At 44.5% G+C, this 23,748-nt stretch overlaps 1 protein-coding gene across 1 annotated transcript in view; it reads left to right on the forward strand.

The window, feature by feature from the left end:
- The window catches only part of evpla (envoplakin a), a 120,671-nt gene that overhangs the window by 63,333 nt on the left and 33,590 nt on the right, over nt 1-23,748 (forward strand). Inside the window, exons 9-14 of the mRNA XM_069928996.1 lie at nt 2,839-2,934; nt 12,351-12,473; nt 15,860-16,006; nt 16,342-16,496; nt 19,582-19,733; nt 20,351-20,514. Of these exons, the coding sequence (XP_069785097.1) occupies nt 2,839-2,934; nt 12,351-12,473; nt 15,860-16,006; nt 16,342-16,496; nt 19,582-19,733; nt 20,351-20,514 (837 nt within the window). The remainder of the gene's footprint in view (nt 1-2,838; nt 2,935-12,350; nt 12,474-15,859; nt 16,007-16,341; nt 16,497-19,581; nt 19,734-20,350; nt 20,515-23,748) is intronic.

Consider the following 23,748-nt stretch of genomic DNA (forward strand, 5'->3'; position numbering starts at 1 on the left):
AGGAAGTGGAATTGGAGTGGCTAGTCACCGGGAGATCCTGGCTGTTGTGGGGATGGGAAGTGAAATTGGAGTGGCTAGTCACCGGGAGATCCTGGCTGTTGTGGGGATGGGAAGTGAAATTGGAGTGGCCGGCCACCGGCAGATCATGGCTGTTGTCAAGATGGGAAGTGGAATTGGAGTAGCTGGTCATTGGAAGATCCTAGCAGTTGTGGGGATGGGAAGTGGAATTGGAGTGGCTAGTCACCGGGAGATCCTGGCTGTTGTGGGTGTGGGATGTGGTAATGGAGTATCTGGCTACCTGGAGATCCACGAGATCTTGTCTGTTGTGAGGATAGGAAGTGGAATTGGAGTGGCTGGCCACCAGTAGATCCCAGCTTTTGTGGGGAATGGAAGTGGAATTGGAGTGGCTGGCCACTGGGAGATTCTGGTTCTGGTGGATGTGGGAAGTTGGATTGGAGTGGCTGGCCACTGGGAGATCCTTCCTGTTGTGGGGATGGGAAGACGAATTGGAGTGGCCGACCTCCAGGAGATTCCGGCTGTTTTGGGGGTGGGAGGGGGAATTGCAGTGGCTGGCCACCAGCAGATCCTTGCTCTTGTGGGGGCATTGGAGTGGCTGGCCACCACGAGATCTTGTCTGTTGTGGGGATGGGAAGGGGAATTGGAGTAGCTGGCCACTGGGAGATCCCGGCTGTTGTGGGGTGGGAAAGTGGAATTGGAGTGGCTGGCCACCGGGATATCCTTGTTCTTGTGGGGGCATTGGAGTGACTGGCCACCAGGAGATCTTGTCTGTTGTGGGGACAGGAAGGGGAATTGGAGTGGCTGGCCACCGGGATATCCTTGTTCTTGTGGGGGCATTGGAGTGACTGGCCACCAGGAGATCTTGTCTGTTGTGGGGACAGGAAGGGGAATTGGAGTGGCTGGCCACTGGGAGATCCTTTCTGTTCTGGGGATGGGAAGGGGAATTGGAATGGCTGGCCACAGGGAGATCCCTGCTGTTATGGGGGCATTGGAGAAGCTGGCCAAAAGGAGATCCTGTCTGTTATGGGGATGGGAAGTGGAATTGGAGTGGCTGGTCACTGGGAGATCCCGGCTGCTGTGGCAATGGGAAGTGGAATTGGAGTGGTTAGTCACCAGAGATCCTGGATGTTGTAGGGATGGGAAGTGGAATTGAAGTGGCCGGCCACCGGGAGATCCTGGTTGTTGTTGGTATGGCAAGTGGAATTGGAGTTGTTGGCCATTGGGAGATCCCAGCTGTTCTGGGGGTGAGGGAGTGGGAATTGGAGTGGCTGGTCACCGGGAGATACTGGCTGTTGTGAAGGTGGGAAGTGGAATTGGGCTAGTTGGTCACCGGGAGATGCTGGCTGTGGTGGGTATGGGAAGTTGGATTGGAGTGGCTGGCCACTGGGAGATTCCAGCTGTTCTGGGGGTGGGAGTGGGAATTGGAGTGGCTGGCCACCGGGAGATTACAGCTGTTATGGGGGCATTGGAGTGGCTGGTCACCGGGAGATCCTGGCTGTTGTGGGGGTGGGAAGTGGGATTGGAGTGGCTGGTCACTGGGAGATCCTGGCTGTTGTGGGGGTGGGAAGTGGGATTGGAGTGGCTGGTCACCGGGAGATCCTGGCTGTTGTGAAGGTGGGAAGTGGAATTCAACTAGTTGGTCACTGGGAGATCCTGGCTGTGGTGGATATGGGAAGTTGGATTGGAGTGGCTGGCCACTGGGAGATTCCAGCTGTTCTGGGGGTGGGAGTGGAAATTGGAGTGGCTGACCACTGGGAGATTACAGCTGTTGAGGGGGCATTGGAGTGGCTGGTCACCGGGAGATCCTGGCTGTTGTGGTGATGGGAAGTGGAATTGGAGTGGCCAGCTACCAGGAGATCCTGTCTGTTGTGGGGATGGGAAGTGGAATTGAAGTTGCTGGCCACCAGGAGATCCTGGTTGTTTTGTGGATGGGAAGTGGAATTGGAGTGGTCGCCCACTGGGAAATCCTGGCTGTTGTGGGAGTGGGAAGTGGAATTGGAATGGATGGCCACCGGGAGATCTTGTCTGTTGTGTGTATGGGAAGTGGAATAGGAGTGGCTGACCACTGGGAGATCCTGGCTGTGGTAGGAGAGAAGGTGCAAAATGTTTGTCCACTCATCTTATCACTGTGCCAACCATCCAGTTCTGATTTTATGGAATATTTTAACTTTCTCAAGATTTCTGGCTGTTTCCAGTAAATGTATATGTGCAAAAGGTATAGTTAAGCAATAAATAAACATGCCTTGCCCCACTAGTCTGTGCTGCCCCATTTACCTACAACGCCCGGAACGTTTTGAATGGTGGGAGGAAACCATAGCTCCCGGGGAAAACTCACACAGACACAGTGAAAACATACAAACCCCTTACAAAAATCACGGGATTCGAACCTCCATCCTGATCGCTGGCGCTGTAGCCTAACTGCTACGCCAACCGTGCCACTTGTTAATCATATTAAATTTTGAAATCTTCTGGGCAAGTGACATGGAAATGTTAAAAGGAATCTTTAGATCTGGATCATTGTTTTTATTAATTTAGAGATACAACACGGTAACATGCCCTGCCCATATATACCCATTTGACCAATTAACCTACTAACCCCACATGTTTTTTGAACATGGAAGGAAACCAGAGCACCCGAATGAAATCCACGTGGACACAGGGAGGACATACAAACTCCAAAAGACAGCAGCGGATTTGAACCTATAATAGCCTTGCATTGACTGCCACACTAACCATGACTTGGGGCACTATACACATAGTGTATAGTGTCCTATACACATTGGATTGAAGTTTCTAACATGTACAAAACTTCTTGTCCAGGCTCACAAGGAGGCAGTGAAGAATGAATGGCAGCAGTTTCTGAATCTCTGCATCTGCCAGGAGGCTCACCTGAACAATGTGGAGGACTACAAAAAGGTACCCTGGTATTGGGAGGCTGTAGTGCGGACACCTTTGGCTCAATGTGAACATGTTGATCTTTCAAAAATATGTGCATTCTGGGCTTTGGCAGCCCTAACTGAGAAAGGGAAAAATCTGTAACCACTCATGAGCAAATAGAGCCCGGCATGAATAAAATTCCTAACCTTTAGGTTCTTATAATTTGGGTTGTTATGATAAGATGCATAAGACATTGGTGAGGCAAAATATTGTGGGTCGTTTTGGTCATTAAATTAAAGGAAAGATAGAAAGCGAGCAGAGAAGATTTACTAAAATGTTGCCCACACTTCAGGGCCTGGGCTACAGGGAAAGGTGAAACATGTCAGTTTCCCTGGAGCGTAGAAGAATGATGGGAGATTTGATGGAGGTATTTAAAATTATGAGGGGATAGACGGAGTAAATGTAGATAGGCTTTTTTTCACTGAGGGTAGGTGAGATACAAACCAGAGAACATGGGTTAAGAGTAAAAGGGGAAGTGTTTAGTGGGAACATGACGGGGAACTTCTTCACACAGAGAGTGGTGGGAGTGTGAAATGTGCTGCTGGCTAAAGTGTGAACACAGGGTCAATTTTAACATTTAAAAAGAATTTGGACTGGTACATGGGTGGGAGGGGTATGGAGGGCTATGGGCAGTGTGCAGGTCAGTGGGATAAGGCAAAAAAATGGTTTGGCATAGACTAGAAGGGTTGAAGAGGCCAGTTTCTGTGCTGCAATGTTCTGTTGTCCTATGGTTCTATAGTGGAAGGAAAATATTCTGCCTGGAGGTCAGTGACTAGTGGAGTTCCACAGGGATTTGATCTAGGACCCCTGCTCTTTATAAATGGCCTGGATGAAGAGGGGGAAGGATGGGTCAGTAAGTTTGTGGATGATATGAAAGTTGGAGGAGTTGTGGATGCAGCTGAAAGTTGTTGAAAGTTACAAGGATATAGACAGGATGCAGAGTTGGCCAGAAAAGTGGCAGATGGATTTCAATATGGATAAGTGTGAGGTGATGCAATTTGGAAGGACAAAGCAAAAAGCTGAGTACAGGGTTAATGGTCAGTTACTTAAGAGTGTGGTTGAACAGATGGACCTTGGGGGTTCAAATCCATACATCCATCAAGGTCACCGCACAGGTTGATAGGATAGTTAAGAAGGGTGATTAGATGCTGGGATTCATTAATAGGGGGATTGAATTCAGGAATTGAAAGGTCATGTTGCAACTCTACAAATCCCTGGTGAGACCGCACTGAGAGTGTTGTGTTCAGCTCTGGTCACCTCATTATAGAAAGGATGTGGAAGCTATGGAGAGAGTGCAGAGTAGATTTACCAGGATGTTGCCTGGATTGGAAGATAAGTCTTATGAGGCAAGTTTATCAGAGCTGGGACTTTTCACCTTGGAGTGTAGAAGGAAATAAGGAGATTTGGTAGAGGTCAGTGAGAGACCAGTGAGATGCTGGTGGACAGCCAGCATTTGTTTCCCAGGGCAGGATCAGCAAACACCAGAGAATATATGCACAAAGTGAAGGGAGGGAAGTTGAGAGGAGACATGAGGGGTGTTTTTTTTACACAGAGAGTTGTGGAGTCCTGGAATGCCTTGGTTGGGGTGATGGAGAAGGCTGAAACATTGGGGGCATTTAAGAGGCTCTTATACATACACATGGAAGAAAAATAGAGGGAAAAATAGAGAGGGGTTAGTACTTTTTTAAAGGAATATATGGGCCAGCACAACATCGAGGGCCTGTACTGTGCTGTAGTGTTCTATGTTCTATGTTAATTATTCTTTGAGCCCTTTTTAAGCAATGCTTCTGAAGAAAGTCATCAGTAAAGGATAGGGAGACCCTAATGATTTTCTCGGTGAAGTTAATTGTCTGACTCTAAACTAGGGTAGTGGGATGTGGGGTAAGTGTGATGTCGTCCATTTTCTGAGCCTTTCCCACCTCCTCTCTGTAACAACTGTTGTATCATCCGCGCACATGATGATTCTGTTAGAACGGAATCTGGCAGATCAGTCGCGAGTTAGCAGAGTGAACAGTAGTGGCTGAGCCCACCGCCCTGATGAGAACTTGAGATATTGCTGCCAACACAGACTGACTGCGGTCTTTTGGTCAAGAAAGCCAATATCCAGTTTCAGAATGGGGTAACACACCAAAATGCTGGAGGAACTGAGCTGGTCTTTCAGCATCCAAAGGAGACAAAGATATACTGCTGATGTTTTGGGCCTGATCCCTTCTTCATTCCTTGTAGAAGGGCTCTGGCCTGAAACGTTGACAATAAATCTTTGTCTCTATGGATGCTGAAAGACTGCTGAGTTCCTCTAGCATGTTGGTGTGTTTCTGATACAATCATAGTGTCTGCAGACTTTTGTGTTTCACTCAGTTGAGTCCCAGCGAGAACAGTTTATCCCCCGGCCTCTTAAGTATGATCGTGTTGAATGCCGGGCTGAAGTCAATGAACAACAGCCTGGCATATTAGGCACCATTCTCCATGTGGAAATTTAAGCCCCTGGAGAAAACCCACACAGACAAAGGGGAGATTGTACAAACTCCTTACAGACAGCGCGGGATTCAAACCCTTGTCCCAGTCGATGGCACTGTAACAGCGTGGCACTAACCGCTATGCCAACCAAGCTGATATAATTCTGCTTTTAAAGATAGAGAGTCGCCACGAGCCCTTAACTCTAAGAACATGTGCCAAAGTGAGAATGAGTCTTTTGAGGGGACTCAGTGGGTCGAGTAGAATCAATCTGAGAAACGGAATGATTGATGTTTAAAGCAGGTACTCTTCTTCCCCCAACTCTCCTTTCCCCCACTTCGCTCCCATCTGATCTCTCTTCAGATCACAATTCTCACTCAAGTCCTGATTGGCTCGAAATGCCATTCTCTCCCATTGATGCTGTTCAAGATGCTGAGTTCCACCAGCAGACGGCATTTTCCTTCAGATTCCATCATTTATAGGTTCTTGAATCACCAATGTGCCAAACTATTTCTGCTACCCCTCTTCAGGAGAACTTTTTCCCTTCTCCATTCTCCCTTTCCCCCACCCATCACCCCCCTCCATGCTGGACTTTCTATTTGTATATCCACCAGCCTTGGATTGCACCTTCCTGAATATTTTGAATATCAGGCTATCCAAGGTTATGGGGAGAAGGCAGGGGAGTGGGGTTGAATGGGAAAATGGAAAAGATATTGCTCCTGTATCTTGTGACCTTCTTCCTGTTTACATGCTCCTATGGTTTCACTTATTGTTAAAAGAAAATGATTCATGAATTCCACCCATTAAAGCCTCTGCATAACAGGGAGGGATGTAACATCGAAACACCTTGGGGGAAAGGGTGGGTGGGGAGCATATAACACAATGCCGTATTGTGACAGCATGTACTAGTATAATTTTTATTGTTTTATAATAAATACAGTACAATGAAGAAAGGGAATTAAACTGAAAATACAACATCACACGTGTGTATATAAAGATAAAACTTCAAACTCGGTCCCCCTTCCACTGCCATGGGTGAAGTCCCAAATGATATAAAAAAAATGATTTATGTAAATATATAAACGCCACCTAACCTACTTTATTAAAAAAAAAGAATAACCAAAAGAAAACCCATTTGATCAGCTTATCCTGAGAGTTACGTATATTTTGTAGCTTGAATCAAAAATTAAAGGTAAGACTATATCTCATCTGGAAGAGCGAGTGCATCTAATCACATTAAAAACATTTACATCAAATGAAAATAAGGTCGCCATGTATCTTCAAATTTCATCGATGAATCAAATACATGATATCTAATTTTTTATGAACTTAAACAGGATGTAATATCAGAAAACCATTGAATCACTATTGGAGGTCTAGATCTTTCCATTTGAAAAAGATGGCTCTTCTGGCCAACAATGTAGAGAAGGCCATAACCCATTGTGCAAGTAAAGAAAAACTCCTTCTGTCTGGTTTAATAACCCCAAAAAGAGCAGATATTGGATTGGGTCATGGATCCACCTGAAATACTGTTGAAAAGATGTTAAAAATTTCTTTCCAATAGATTTCTAAAATGGACAAGACCATAACATCTGTGTCAATGTTTTGCATCTGTCGCAAACAAGGTTAATATTAGAAAAGATACAAGCCATCTTATCTTTGGGCATGTGAACACAATGCACCACTTTGAATTGGATTAACAAATGTCGGGCACATATTGAAGATGTATTCACCAGTTTAAGAATCTTGTCCCATAGATCATCCAATAAGGGTCTTGCAAGTTTCAGTTTCCAAGCCTTTTTAATCTTGTCGTGAAGTACTGGACTTAATTTCAATAATCTATCATATATAATTCCAATGAATCCTTTGTAAGAAGGATTCAATTGAAAAATATTATCCACTAGATCTGGTAGATAAACAAATAGAAAGTCCAGCAATATGGTATTTAAGAAATGTCTAATCAGTAAATATCTAAAAAATGAATATTTGATTAGTCATATTTACTTTCCAGCTGTTCAAAAGACTTTAAACAAGTTTCCATAAATTTGCAAAATAAATAATCCCTTTGATTTTCCATTAGGAGAAGGATTGATGGTTGAAAAATACAATTATGAGAGAGAGCACTAGATAAAACAAAGTTTTTTAAAATTAAAAAAATCCTAAATTGAACCATATTCGCAATATTTGTTTGAGTATTAGATTACATATATCCTATTGATCATGGAAAAACTAAATGGAAGAGAGGCCCCAATAAAGAGGCCACTGAACACTGCTGTAGATATTTCAATTCGAAATCTGTCCATCATGGATGATACAATTTGTTAGAATAAAAAAAATCCAAAAAGTTAGATAACAAATATGAACAGCCCAGTAATAAAATCTGGAATTAGGTGAGGCCAGACCAGACCTCAATCTTTTTCAATTTTTGTAAATGAAATTTACTAATTCTAGAGTTTTGTTTCTTCCAAATAAAGCAAGAAATTTTTAAGTCAATATTACCAAAAAAAAGACTTTGGGAGGGTGAAAACTGGAGTAGCTTGAAATAGATATAAAAACTTAGGTGATATTGCATTAATATGACCTATTAATGATAAAGGAGATCATCTAAAAAAAAAGGGACCTGCATATTAATTGGAAAAAGTTCATAGAAACATAGAAACATAGAAGATAGGAGCAGGAGTAGGTCATTCGACCCTTCGAGCCTGCTCCGCCATTCAACGAGATCATGGCTGATCTTAAAGTTCAGTACTCCGGCCCCGCCTTCTCTCTGTAACCTTCAATACCCTTATACTGAAGAAATATATCTAATTCCCTCTTAAATATATTTAATGAACCTGCCTCTACTGCCCTCTGTGGCAATGAATTCCACAGATTCACCACCCTCTGGGTCAAGAAATTCCTCCTCATCTTGGTCCTAAATGGTTTGCCTATTATCCTCAAACCATGGCCCCGGGTTCTGGATTTTCCCATCATTGGAAACATCCCATCTGCATCCATACTGTCCAGATCCCTGCTTTTTCTCTACCCCCCTTTTTAAATAGTGGGGTAACATTAGCTACCCTCCAATCCATGGGTACTGATCCTGAGTCTATCGAGTTCTGGAAAATAATTCTTAAAGCATCTACTATCTGAATGGCCACTTCCTTAAGTACCCTAGGATGTAGATTATCAGGCCCTTGGGATTTATCTGCCTTCAATCCCATCAATTTCCCCAAGACCATGTCCTTAGAGATGCTGATTTCTTTCAGCACTTTTATGAAGGTTTAATTTATATTGTAGTGGGCTGTCGAACGCGCCATGCCCGAAGTGGCGACCAGGAACTGGGAGCCCGCAGCCTACACAGCCGGTCAAGATGGGCTACGCGCTTTGAAGTCGGCACCTGACTCAGCAGCACGTGGCTGCAGTGCCCCACTCCGATGGGCTGGCCAGTGGCAGCCAATTGGGTGGAGCTAGGGAGGCAGCCACATCCAGGGATGAGAGGGGCTCACTGATTGGCCGCTCCCCAGGTAGCACTGAATGACCAATCCCAGGAAGCGGATCGTAATCCCACTAGTCAGGTGGCATGATGACGTCAGAGATGGGCTTCTGAGCCCTTTATAAGCAGAGATGCCTACACAATAAGCTAGTGTTGAATTCACTCCCGTAGTGTGTGTCTCTTCTTTGAGCATAACCTCTCCAGCAGTAGCAGCTGCTACAATATCCAGAGAAAGAGCTGAATTGAGAAAACACAGATAACGTAGCTCCTTCATTGTCATGTACAACAATACACTAAACATTTGCTTGCCGCCCCTTTAACCTCTGTAGCCACACAATCTCCTGTCCAGTCGAGCGGCGAATCTGTGAGCCATGTGTCGGAGACCCCTCCTCAGCCCCTGGATCCCAATCCCCAATATGACCAGGAAGCTCTCAGTGGCCCTTTGGGAGTCCTGCTTGCCACTGTTGGTCCCGATCCCTGGTTTAAGAGGTTATTCATCATCACTCCCACTGTGCGTTTGATATTGGGTATCAGATTGGAAACAGTCCAACTTGACTCATCCATGGTTCAAATCCATGTTCTTGGCCTTTTCTATCTCACAACTAAACTGAGATATATTCATTTAAATTTTAAAATTTAGGCATACAGTGCGGTAACAGGCCATTTCAGCCCATGAGTCTTTGCTGCCCAATTTACACCCAGTTTGACCTGCACCCCTGGTACATTGCAAAAGATGGGAGGAAATCGGAGTCCGTGGGGAAAACCCAAACAGACATGGGGAGAACATACAAACTCCTTACGGACAGCATGGCATTCGATCCCCGGTCCTGATCACTGGAGCTGGAGCTGTAACACTAACCATGCTACCCAGTTAAAAAAATTGCTTTGAATGTTATCCCTGCAAGTCAACCCCTACGGAGTTCAAGTTCATTTATTTGGAACATAGAACACTACTGCACAGTACAGGTCCTTTGGCCCTCAATGTTGTGCCGACCCATATATTCCATCCTTAAAAGAAGTACTAAACCCTCCCTACCCCATAACCCTCTATTTTTCTTTCATCCATGCATCTGTATAAGAATTTCTTAAATGCCCTCAATGTTTCACCCTCCACTACCATCCTGGCAAGCCATTCCAGGCACCCACAACTTTGTACACATGTCCTCTGGTGTTTGCTGATCCTGCACTGGGAAACAGGTGCTGGCTGTCCATACTATCTATGTCTCTCAGAATCTTGTAGTCTTCTCTCATCCTTCCACCCTCCAAGGTGAAAAGCTAACCTGCTAACCTTGCCGCATAAGACTTGTTTCCCAATCCAGGCAACATCCTAGTAAATCTCCTCTGCACCCTCTCCAGAGCTTTCACATCCTTCTTATAATGAGGTGACCAGAGCTGAACACAATACTCTGTGTGGTCTCAATAGAGATTTGTAGAGTTGCAATATGACCTCTCTACTCCTGAACTCAATCCCCCTTTTATGAATCCCAACATCCCATTGGCCTTCTTAACTATCCTGTCAACCTGCGTGACGACCTTGAGGGATGCATGAATTTGTACCCAAAGGTTCCTCTGTTCCTCCACACTCTTAAGTAACTGACCATTAACCCTGTACTCAGCCTTCTGGTTTGTCCTTCCAAAATGCATCACCTTGCACTTATCTGGATTGAAATCCATCTGCCACTTTTCTGCCCAACTCTCCATCCTGTCTATATCCTCTTGTAACCTTCGACATTCTCAGCTCATCCACAGCTCCTCCAAGCTTCATGTCATCCACAAACTTACTGACCCATCCTTCCACCTCTTCGTCCAAGTCATTTATAAAGTTCACAAACAGCAGGGGTCCCAGAACAGATCCCTGCAGCCCCTCCACTAGTCACTGCCCCCCAGGCAGAATCCTTCCACTACTACTCTCTGCTTTCTTCCCACAAGCTAATTTTTTTATTTGCACAACCAAGGTTCCACTGGTCCTGTGTCTCCTGACTTTCTGGATGAGTCTTTTGTGGGGAACCTTGTGAAATGTCTTACTAAAATCCACGTAGACCACATCTACCGCCCTCCTCAAAAAACTCAATTAGACTCATGAGGCATGACCTTCCCTTCACAAAGCTGTGCTGACTATCCTTGAGTAGACTGGACTTCTCCAAATGCTCATAGATGACATCCTTAAGAATCCTCTCCAATAGTTTGCACACCACTATAATTCCCAGAATTTTCCCTGTTACCTTTTTTTAAACAAGGGGACTCAATTTGCCGTTCTCCAATCCTCCAGCACCTCCCCTGCAGCCAAAGAGGATTCAAAGATCATCGCTGATGCCTCAGTTCTCTCTTCCCTCATTTTAACATCCGATTGTACCAGTACTACCGGACGAAACAGTGTCCTTTGGTCCACAATACAAAACAAATTTTTAAAATAAATATTATATTTATATATATTGGAGTCTTGGAGAGTTGTTTTAACAGTTCATGTCATTCCGTGGGAAGAAGCTGTTCCTCAGCCTGGTGAATCTGGCTCTGACACTTCTGCATGTGTTTCCTGATGGGAGTAGCTGGAAGATGCTGCATGTGAGGTGGTAAAGGTCCCTAATCACATCGATGGAGTTATGGTGGGGGTGGGGGGTGAGGAAGGGAGACCCCAGTGATCCTCTCCTCTAGTTCTATAGTCCTGTGGATTAACCTCTGATCCATTGTAATACAGCAACTGTACCTCACTGTAATGCAGCCAATCGAGCTCATGTAGAAAGTTGATAGTGGAAGAATAAATTAATTAGTTTTGGAATAAAACAAAAGCCAAGAACATAGTGATAAAGAGAAAAGAACAGTTAAACGATACGACCCATAATTTTATGCTAATGGAAGGACTGAGAGAAAGCGTACTTGAATCTCCAGCTCTCCAACCTTCTGTTCTCAGTGCTCTCTCTTTTTGTTGGACCTTCTGCATCCACTATTGAACCATATTCTCTGGAGTATCTTTTGAAATCTCTCTGTTCCTCTGCCTAATGACCCTCCCTGAAACTTTTCTCTTTCACCGAGGTGAAACATGAAAGTCTGCAGACCCCGTGGTTGAAGTAAAAACACAAGACGGGAGAAACTCAGCAGGTCAAACAGTGTCCTTCATAGAGCGAAGGTAAAGACGCAGAATTGACATTTCGGGCTTGAGTTCTTCATCAAGGAGCAGTGACCATCTTAAAACCCTGATAAAGGGCTCAAGCCCGAAACGTCGGTCATGTGTCTTTACCTTTGCTCTATAAAGGACACTGTTTGACCTGCTGAGTTTCTCCAGCCTTGTGTGTTTACTCTTTAACCAAAGTTTTGTTTACCTGCCATGGTATTACATTTAAGTGTCTCAGTGTTTGACAATGCGCTACATCTCATCTGTGGTGCCACATTATTGTTCCATCAGCCTTGTGAAATTCTTCCTTTCTCCACTGCTTCACCCTTGTGTTTTCTATTTTTCCCTCCATCACAGTTTCAATACGACGCAGACACTCTCAGCCAGTCCATCAACAAGTACAACGCAGAGCTGGACAGCAAGTACACCAGGTTCAAGGACAATCCCCGTGTCGTCTCTGAGCTGCTTAACCAGCTGGAGGTGAGTGCCTCTACAGCTGATTCTGATAAACCCACCCGTTGTTCCCTTTCAATCCTGTGAACGAGAATCAATATTCCAATTAATTAAAATCTCTGATGGATCAAACAATACGAAGACTAAATCTTCAGACCATCACCCCTCCACTAGAGGGTGGAGTTTCCATTAACAAATCATCTCCTGGACATAATTCCACGCAACCTGGAAGAGAATTCACAGCACTTAAAAATATAGGTCTGGTTTATTCGTTGTGTAACATTAGACACTAATCCCCCTATTACATGCACTGCTCTGGCAGGGAAAAAAGAACTGTCATCTATTTTTGCTTTAGGATCACTGCGAACATTTTAAATTAAATTTGGACATACAGCATGGTAACAGGCCCATTCGTCCCACAAGCCTGTGCCATCCAATTGCATCCAATTAACCTACAACCCCCGGTGTGCTTTGAATGGTGGGAGGAAACTGGAGCCCCCAGGGAAAACCCACATGGACACGGGGAGAATGTGCAAATTCCTTACAGACAGCATGGAATTTGAACCCTGGCCCTGGTCACTGGTGCTTTAACAGTGTTGTGCTAACTGCTACAATAACCATAACAGTAGTAATGGTTATTATCTGATTATCTTCTGCATCTATTGTATTTTTAGTTCAATTAGGTTTACTCTTTTTTTACAAGTACCTTATGGCAGCAGTTAATGCAACACCTTTACAGCACCAGCGATCAAGACCAGAGTTCAAATCCCAAGCTGTCTGTAAGGAGTTTTTACATTCTCCCTGTGTCTGCGTGGGTTTTCCCAGGGGCACCAGTTTCCTTGCACTGTTCTAAACGTACTGGTGTTTTATAGGTCAATTGGGTGTAATTGGATGGCACGAGCTCCGAAAGGGCCTGTTACCGTGCTGTATGTGTATGTTTTTTTAAAAAGTAACCATTTTGATTCATCTCACTGACAAAAGACAAAGGAGGAAAAACCCAACACCCAACCCCAACCAACCAATTTTCCCTTGCAACTACTGCAACCGTGCCTGCCTGTCCCGCATCAGACTTGTCAGTCACCAACGAGCCTGCAGCAGACGTGGACATACCCCTCCATAAATCTTCCTCCGCGAAGCCAAGCCAAAGAACAACAAATATGACAACAAACTCATCATCATTATGTGCACCAAGTTCTTGCTTGTTACTGCCAAGCAGGTACTTCACAAAAAAAATTACATTATATTACAATTAGATAATAAAACATGAGGGTGGTACATTTAATATAGTCTGAATTTTTGCATTTTTGGTAAGGTCAGGATTAGACAGTAAAATAAACATCTTAGTGTAAGGGAAATTGGCAAATTGGTCCGGTAATTGGCACAGAGACTGGAAGGGAAGTGTAATTAATGATGGGTGTTTTTGCAATTGGAAGACTTAATTAGTTCCTTGCAATTACACAGCCTAGGATAAGGTCCTTGCAGTACATAATATCTTTAACGATTTAAGACCTGATACAGGTGACCTGTTGAAAATGTTTGTTGATGGTACAAAAATTGGTGGTGTGGTTTATAGGAAGGGAAGTTTTAGACTGCAGGAAGATATAGGGTGCATGGTGGCACAGTGGTTCATTTCCTCAACCAACAACATGCATCCACACCATTAATCGAGAATTGTGAATTAAAATCCCAGGAAAGGAATAGAAACTCAAGAAAATGTTGAATTTAAAGCAAAAGCTAAATTTGATGTTTCCAACACTTCCAGATTGGTGTAATGACCCAATGAAGGGTTCAACATCCAAATTTTGACAAGACCTTTTTTAGAGATACAGAAGCATTCTGGCCCACATCCCAGCACTGCCCAAATACACCCACGTGACTAATTAATCTATTAACTCTGGTGTGTTTTTTTGGAACGTGGGAGGAAACAGGCACCCAGAGAAAGCCCACGCAGACACACGGAGAATGTTCAGACCCCTTCCAGACAGTGGCAGATTCGAACCAAGGTCGCTAGCACTGCACCAACTGTGCCCCCAACTGCAGGGTTTGGACCCAGAGCTGAGTGGTGCGATAAAGATGGGAACCTATCCTTAATTAGCACAGATACAGTGGGCTTTGAGGCCTCCTTCTGTGTCAGGTTTTCAACAGTCTCTATTTTTTGTGCTTGATACATTGGATCAGTTTGTTCATGACAGAACCAGGAATGTGGTTAAATTAACTTGATTGGCTTGTGGACCTGTAAAAATGGCAAAATTTCAATGAGAATTATTGATATATTCCAATGTAAGGATATGTCAACATGAATTTTCTAATGTATTTGGCAATTTTTGGGTAATTGACTGATACTGATTGAAAACCTGAGAGTTGATTAATATTGGCATACAGTTGTGGGACACAGTAGCTGGAGGGGTTGTTACTGTGGCCCTCCTGCCACTTGGTATCTCTGACTCTTCGCCAGGGTGGACAGACTAGTGTGGTACCAGCACTGAGGGTGCCAGGCTGACAAATAGGTTGCCAGATAAAATGCAAACTCAGTCAAAACCTGGAGGCCTTTCAGGTGTAAATCCTTCCAAAGGTTCCCCTCTCCCTTCTTGTCCAGGTTTCAATATTTATCAGTCTGCTTAGACTCAATTCCCAGATCCTGTCTGACAGGATTCTCAGATCCCACTCCGGATAGACTGGATTCAGAATCAGAATCAGAATTTATTGTCATGGACAAGGCACAAAATTCAGTGTTTTGTGGCAGCATCACAGTGTGAACATTCATATAAACCACCTTAAAACAATAAATAAAAATAGTGCACAAAAGGACAAAGTGATGCAGTGTCTGTGGTTCATTGATTATTCAGGAATTTGATGTCAGAGGGGGAGAACTTGTCCTTGTGCTGCTGAGTGCTCCAACCTTTTTCCTGAAGGTAGCAGAGTGAAGAGGGCATGGCCTGGGTGGTGGAGGCTGCTTTCTTAAAACATCGCCTCTTGTAGATATCCTCGATGGAGTGAAGTCTGGTGCCCTTGATGTCACAGGTCGAGTTAACAACCCTCTGGAGCTTATTTTTGTCCTGAGAGTTGGTTCCTCTGTACCAGACAGTGATGCAACCAGCCAGAAGGCTCTCCACAGTACACCTGTAAAGGTTTTCTAGAGTTTTCAGTGACATACTGGATCTCCTCAAACACCTCACAATGTATAGCCACTGGCGAGCCTTCTTTGTGATTCTTCTTTATTCTAGATGCTGCTCCAGTCTGACTCGATTCCTGCATCCCACTCTTGTTTGGATTTTCAGTTCCCACTGGAAGGGAATCCCAAAAAGTGTTTGTTTTGAGTGAAATTCTGGATATCAGATACTTCTGTGACTGGATTCCCAGATCCTGTTGTTCTGTTAGATGGACTCTAACTCCCTCATCTTCCTCTCTCTCAGGGCGATGAGAAAAACATTATCCAAATGGACAAGGAGATGAATGACCTGAGGAGACGGAGCCAGCAGATTGCCCCACTGAAAGCCCGACGCACTCCCGTTTCCAAACCCCTCCCCGTCACTGTCTTATGTGACTGGGATGACGGGCAGGTGAGGAAGAGGAAGACAGGCAAGTGGGACAACCTGGGTCAACTGAAGAAACACACAAAGAGCGGGATGAACTCAATGGGGAAGTTAAGGTTTTGCCTTCCACGAATGCTAACTGACCCATTGAGTTCCTCCAGCATTTGTGTGTTGCCCTAGATTTCCACAGGGCTTCTACCTTGCCCGTGAGACAGCTGCACTACCTGCTGCTACCGCTCTGAGCCTCAGTGAGTTATTCCTCTTGAAGCCCTAAGTGGTTTTCAGAGTAAGGAAAACTGGCAGTGACCAGGTTTGGTGGTACCAGAAGGTGACCTGACCAGAATCCTTTCTGTTCTTTGCAGAATGAAGTCAGCCGCGGTGAAAAGCTCATGCTCCAAAACAACAATGATCCCGAGAACTGGGTGGTGGTGAATAGCGCAAGAGACACCAAGCATGTCCCCGGTGTCTGCTTCAACATTCCTCCTCCTGATCCAGATGTCATCGCTCAAACAAATAGGTCAATATCCACTTTACAAAACCATGTGTCCATTCTTCCAGCACTTCGACAAGGTCCTGCATAGGAGATTGGTCATGAAGCTTCAGGCACTCGGGATTCAGGATAAGGTAGTAAACTGGATTAGACCAGTGTTTCTCAACCTTTTTTTCTCACTCACATAACTCCTTGTAATCCCTGACTAATCATAGGGCATCTATTCCTTAGGTTCTGTGCGGTTAGTCAAGGATTTCTTAAGATGGTATGTGAGTGAGGAAAAAAAAAGGTTGAGAACCACTGCATTTGACATTGGCTTTGCAGGAGAAGCCAGAGACTGGAGGTCTGTACCTTGTGGGTGCTTCGGGGACCATTGTTGTTTGCCATCTATATCAATGATCTGGATGATAATGTGCAAGTTTGGAGACGCCACTAAAAATGGAGGCGTTGTGGATGGCGAGGAAGGTTTTCAAAGCTTGCAGAGGGATCTAGACCAGCTGGCAAAATGGGCTGAAAAATGGCAGATGGAACTTAATGTGGAGGTGTTGTACTTTGAAAGGACTAACCGAGATAGGACTTGCATGGTAAACTGGAGGGTGCTGTGTGATGCAGTAGAACAGAGGGACCTGGGAATATCAGATTTCAGATTTGTTATCAGAGTACATACAGCCCCGAGATTCCTTTTTCTTGCGGGCATGGAAGAATTACCACTAATTGGCAGTACAAAAACTAAACAGTGAACAATGTAAACAAATAATGAATGTGAACAAACTGATTGCAATATAGAGAGAATTTAAAAAATGAATAAAGTACACAAGTAAGAGTTCTTTAAATGAGTTTGTCATTGAGGAATCTGATGGTGGAGGGCTAGCAGCTGTTCCTGAACCTGCTGGAGTGAGTCTTGTGGCAACTATACCTCTTTCCTGATGGCTGAAGCAAGAACAGAGCGAGTGCTGGGTGGTATGGATTCCTTGATGATTGTTGCTGCTCTCTGATGGCAATGTTCCCTGTAGATGTTCTCGATGGTGGGGAGGGGTCTGCTTTTGATGTCTTAGGCTGTGTCCACTATTTCTTGCAGGGCTTTCCAATTAGGTATGTCCACATTTCAGACTGTTATACAGCCGGTCAGCACACTTTCCACCAAATATCTGTAGAAATTTGGCAGGGTTTTTGATGTATCAAACCTCCTCAAATTCCTAATAAGTAGAGATGCTATCATGCTTTCTTCATGATGCCATTAGTGTGTTGGGTCCAGGAAAGATCCTCTGCGATAGTGACTCCCAAGAACTTAAATTTTCTCACCCTCTTCACCTCTGATCTCAATGATCACTGGTCATATATCTGGTTTTTCACTTCCTGATGTTGGTTTTGCTGACATTGAGTTGTTGTTGGTGCACCACTCAGCCAAGTTTTCAATCTAAGTCCCTGAAAGTGGTCTCACAGGTAGATAGGGTTGTAAAGAGAGCTATTGGTACATTGGCCTTCATGAATCAAAGTTTCGAGTATGGAACATTATGTTGAAGTTGTATAAGAAATTGATGAAATATTGTTTGCAGTTTTGGTCATTTACCCACAAGTATAAATATCAATAAGATTGAAAAAGTGCAGCGAAGATTTACTAGGATATTGCTGGGACTTAAGGAACCGAGTTACAGGTTTAGACATTATTCTCTGGAACACTGAAGAATAAGGAGAGATTTGAGATGGTGTACAAAATTATAATGTGTTTAGATAGAGTAATTATAAGTAGGTATTTCCACTGAATTGGGGGGACAAGAACACAAGGACCTGCGTTAGGGGTGAAATGTGAAATGTTTAAAGGGAAACAGGGCAATCTCTTCATGCAGAGAGTGGCGCCAGCTGCCAGATGAGGTGGCCGATTAGATTTTGACATATAAGAGAAATATGGACAGATATATGAATGGGAAAAGTATGAAGGGTGATGCGACTAGGTGGAAGAAATAGTTTGGTGTGGACTAGATGGGCTGTGGGGCCTGTTTCTGCACTGTTGTGTTCTAGGTATTAGTCTGTCCGGTGACTCCTCACTGAATGTGTTACTAATGGAAGTAAAAACACAAGGCTGGATAAATTCATCAGGTCACACTGTCCTTTATAGAGCAAAGATAAAGATACTTAACCAACGTTTTGGGCTTGGGCCCTCCATCAAGGTATGAGCAAAATGTAGACAGGTGCCCCAACAAAATCGCAGGGAGAGGGGCAGGGAGAGAAACACAGGCAGGAGGTAATAATATGATCTTTGCTACATAAAGGACACTGCTTGACCTGCTGAGTTTCTCCAGCATCGTGTTTTTACTTCAACCAGTGTCTGCAAACGCCTGTGTTTTACTCTCGTGTTACTGATGGTAACTTGATAGACCTAAATATGCTCTGTGGAACATTGGATGGGTTGCCCACCATTTCTTCAACAAGCAAAGACATGTTTGACTAACTTGGTTGAATCTTTAAGGAGGTAATGTGGAAAAAGAATGCAAGATATTTGACAATCCCATATGGCAGACTGATTACAAGGTTAAAAAAAAGACCAGGGTATCAAAAGAAATTGGAAAGTAAGATCCAAAATTGATCTCACACACAACTCTAGTTGACATTGTGCAGGGAGCACCAGAGAAGTTACAACAGAGGATTAAAGAAGATGTTTGCAGGTTTTTTACATTAGAGAAACACAAAAGCTATAGATGTTGGAATTGTTCGAGCAGATAAACACATTTTAATGAAAGTATTTTAACATTGTTCTCTCTTGCATGCATGTGCGCGCGTGCACACACACACACACACACACACACACACACACACACACACACACACACACACACACACACACACACACACACACACACACACACACACACACACACACACACACACACACTCCCACCCTCGCCATGCTTTGTCCTCCTATCTACCTCGTCAGATCTCGCATTTTATGGCCTATCACCTCTGGGTTCCTTCCCAAGATCATGGCAGGTTCAAAGCAGTTTGAATACAGAATAAAACTCCTCTTTAGCATACTTCTGATGCATTGCACCCGCTCAATCCATAAGTTTTGTCATTCCATCCAAAAGTTCAGTTGGACTTTGCTATTTGTTTCTAGACTGGCGAAGGATTTGGATGATTTGAAGAGGAGACGCTCAGACACTGAAAACAAGCTGAAGAATCGTTACAATGAATTGAAGCAAATGAAGCCCATAAACCAGGATTTCCCAACCAAGGAGACCAGCTTCCTGACACAGGCTGCAGCACCAGGTGAGGGAAGGGCTCAGTGGGGTTTCACATCTTGCAGGTCCACAGTGTCTCCGAGTGTCAGGCCCCAGGGCCAATCACTGGCTGGTTGCATAACTATCTGTTACGGAGGTGCCAACACTCAGGAGAAGAATAAACTCCAGAGGGTTGTTAACATGGCCTGAGACCTCACAGGCACCAGACTTCACTCCATCAGGGAGCTGGTATCTTAAAAAAGCATCCTCTATTCTCAAGGACACCCACTACCCAGGCCATGCACTCTGCTACCATCGGGGAAAAAGTACAGGAGCCTAAAGACAACCACTCCTCAGCACAAGGACAGCTTCTTCCCCACTGCCATCAGATTCCTGAATAACCAATGAACCAAAGACCCTGTCTGACTTTGACTTTTCGTACACTATTTCTATTTATTGTTGGAAGGTGGTCTATACGAATGTTTGCAATGTGAAGCTGCCGCAAAACACTGAATTTTGTGACTTGTTCATGACAATAAGATCTGATTCTGATTTATGTGGATGGGTTAGTTTAAAGAACTTCTTTCTTTTCTGCACGACTCTGTGACTATATGATCATCTCTACTAGTTGTCTCTCCTGCATTTGTTCCTTGTCTGTTTGCCCAGGTTCAGGAATGGATGATCCCCAGAGCAAAGATCTCCTATCCAAGCTCAACAAGATCAACAACAACCTGGATGAGACTGAGAAGGAGGTGTTGTCCCAGCTTCACCTGCCAATCAATCGGCGTGCTCCCACTCAGGACATTGCCAATCGCCTCAGGGACCAGCAGGTAGGACTGGCTTGAATAAAATTGGAGGAGTGAAACAGGACAGTCTGCAAAAACACAGATGCTGGAGGAACTCAGTCAGTTTTGCAATGTCCAGAGGAGGGAAAGAGATTGAACCAATGTTTTGGGCCTGAGCCCTTCCTCTATATGTTAAAAGCTCTCTTTGCATTCCTATCTCATTGTCTTTGCCACAGATTCCTAGTCGTACCCTCACTGGCATGTGATAAAGACAGCAATTCTGAAATAACCACCATTGTGGACCTGTTCCTCACCTTCCTTCCAAACTCCCTACATTCCCTCTTCATGGAAAATGTGGTCTTGTCGTGGTGTCCTCTACATCAGGGAGACTGGATGCAGACTGGGAGATCACTTTGTTGAGCCCCTCAGGTCTGTCTGCTGCTATAGTGTAGATCGTCCAGTGGCTACTTATTTCAATTCCCCGTCCCATTCCCACGCTGCCATGTCTGTCCATGGACTCACCACCAGACTGAGACCACCCGCAATCTGGAGGAACAATAATTCATCTTCTGTCTGGGCCCCCTCCAACTGGACGGCATTAACACCAACTTCACCGGATCCTGTGAATCCCCCCTTAACTGCTTCGCTGGGCAGAGAATTCCACAGATTCACAGCCCTCTGGAAAAAACAGCTTTTCCTTATCTCCGTCTTAAATCTACTCCCCTGAATCTTGAGGCTGTGCTCCCTAGTTCTGGTCTCACCTACCAGTGAAAATAATTTTCCTACCTCTATCTTATCTATCCCTTTCATAATTTTATATGTTTCTGAATTCAAGTGAGTATAATCCCAGGTGATTTAGTCTCTCCTCGAAGGTCATAAGATCACAAGATAAAGGAACAGAAGCAGGCCACTAGGCCTATCAGGTCTGTTCTGAGACTATGCACTAAGTTAAACTCGGCCCTGGTTCCAATTTCCAGCCTTTTCTCCATATTCCTTGATACCATTACTAATGAGATATTTATCCATTTCCTGTTTAAATACTCCCAGTGACCTGGCCTCCACTGTTTTATGTGGCAGTGAGTTTCACAGATCCACAACCCTTTGACTAAGGAAGTTCTTCCTCCTCTCTGTTTTAATTGAATAGCTTCTAATTTTAAGACTATGACCCTTTTTCCTTGATTCACCCATCAAGGGAAACATCCACGTTCACTCTGTCAAAACCTTTCAATATTTGAAATTTCTCTATGAGATCCCCCCCCATCCCCCTCACTCCAACGAATACAACCCAAGAGCTGCCAAACGTTCCACATGCTCCAGCCCCTGCAATTCAGGAACCATCCTGGTAAATTTCCTTTGCACCCTTTCCAACATCACATCTTTTCTAAGATAGGGGGCCCAAAACTGTACACAGTTCTCCAAATGGGGAACATCAGTTCACCATAGAGTTTCATTAACACCTCTCTGCTCTTAAACACAATACCTCTCGAAATTAATTCTAGCATAGCACTTGCCTTCTTCACTACCAATCCTCAACCCCCTCAGCTCCAGGATCTACCTGATGAACCTCCTCTGGATTGCCTCTGAGGCCAGTATATCCTTCCTCAAGCACGGAGACATTTATCTCCCTTGCCTTTTAATAAAGACATCTGTCTCTTTTTTTTTTAAACATACTTTGATGAAGAACTCAGGCCTGAAACATCTTTACTTCTGATGGATGCAGCAAGATCTGCCGAATTCCTCCAGCATTTCTGTGTTTTAAATAAAATCAGTAGAAGCTGGAACTGCTCAACTGATCTGGCAGCATCTGGAGAGAGAAAAGGTTCCAGCTCAATTACTTAATCAGAACCAAGGTTTGTCTAAAGTTTTGGAGAAGATGGGAGGGTGGACAAAACAAAGGAAGTGTCTGTGATGGGGTGGAGATGATGCCAGCTGAGAGACGGTGGGTGAAATCGTGTTAATGCAGATGATCTGTCTGAAGGAGATGTAAAGGGAAGGAAATGGAATGACTCAGGGAGAAGGATATGCACCTCGAGAGGCTGAGAGGCAAAAGTGATCGAAACAATGAAAAAATCTTGTGGGAAAGTGAGTGAAGATGTCAGATCAGGTAGCCATACACAACCATTCAATACTTGAGGGCAGACATACCCCCAGGTAAGGGCAGTATGATTATTGTAGGCTTTCAGTTCAGGAGTGGAGAATTTAGCTTTGAGTGCATGTATCCTGTTCAAACCATATGTTGACTGAGAAAGAAGGAATCAGGAAATGTACAAAGCAATGGGAAAGGTAGGCACTCTTTTCAATCCAGTCAGTGACTGTAAGAATGGCCTGTTCAGGAGTGGAGAAACCTTTAAAAAAAGCAGTAGGAGATGTAGGCGTTCTTTTCAATCCCTCCATTGGCCAATTAGCTGTAGCCAATAAAAAGAGGGGAGGATCAAGAGGAGCAACTAGTGTGTGAGTGGCCCAGTGTGTGAGTGACGCAGTATGTGAGCAGCTAGTGTGTGAGTGGCCCAGTGTGTGAGTGGCCCAGTGTGTTAGTGGCCTAGTATGCGAGTGGCCCAGTGTAGCAGTGGTGGTTTGAGGCTTTGGCTCAAGCGGCTACAGGGCATATAACAGGTAAGGTCAGGTAATATCTTTGCATAGTAACAGAGAATAGGTAGTGGAATGGCAACTGGGGCAGTGGAATGCTCTGATTGCAGGATATGAGAAATCTGGGGCAGCACAATTGCCCCTAATGACTTCACCTGCAAGATGTGCATCCAGCTGCAGTTCCTTACAGACCAAGTTAGCAAGCTAGGGGTGATAGACAGCATCTATAGGGAGACAGTTACACCAAAAGGTAAGAGGCAGATAACTGGGAGAGGGAAGGGAAATCGGCAAAAAGTGCAGAGCACCCCTGTGGTTGTTCCCCTCAACAATAGGTATATCAATTTGGATACTGTTGCAAGGGACCATCTACCAGGGACATCATAGTGGTCAGGTCTGTGGCACAGAGTCTGGCCTTTCATCTCAGAAAGGGGGGGGGGGGGTGTGGTGTAGAGAGGAGAGCTATGGTGATTGGTTAGGCAAGTAGATTGGAGGTTCTGTGAATGAGATCAAGACTCCTGGATGGTATGTTGCCTCCCAAATGCCAGGATCAGGGATGTCTGAGATCGAGTCTACAACATTCTGAAGTGGAAGAGAGAGCAGCTAGATGTTGTGATCCACGTTGGTACCAATGACATATTGAGGAGGACTGGCAGGAGAGGAAGCAGTAATGTTGTCACTTGGAGGGTTTGAAAT

This window comes from Narcine bancroftii, chromosome 3 (genome assembly GCF_036971445.1).
Source record: "Narcine bancroftii isolate sNarBan1 chromosome 3, sNarBan1.hap1, whole genome shotgun sequence".
Taxonomy (NCBI): Eukaryota; Metazoa; Chordata; class Chondrichthyes; order Torpediniformes; family Narcinidae; genus Narcine; species Narcine bancroftii.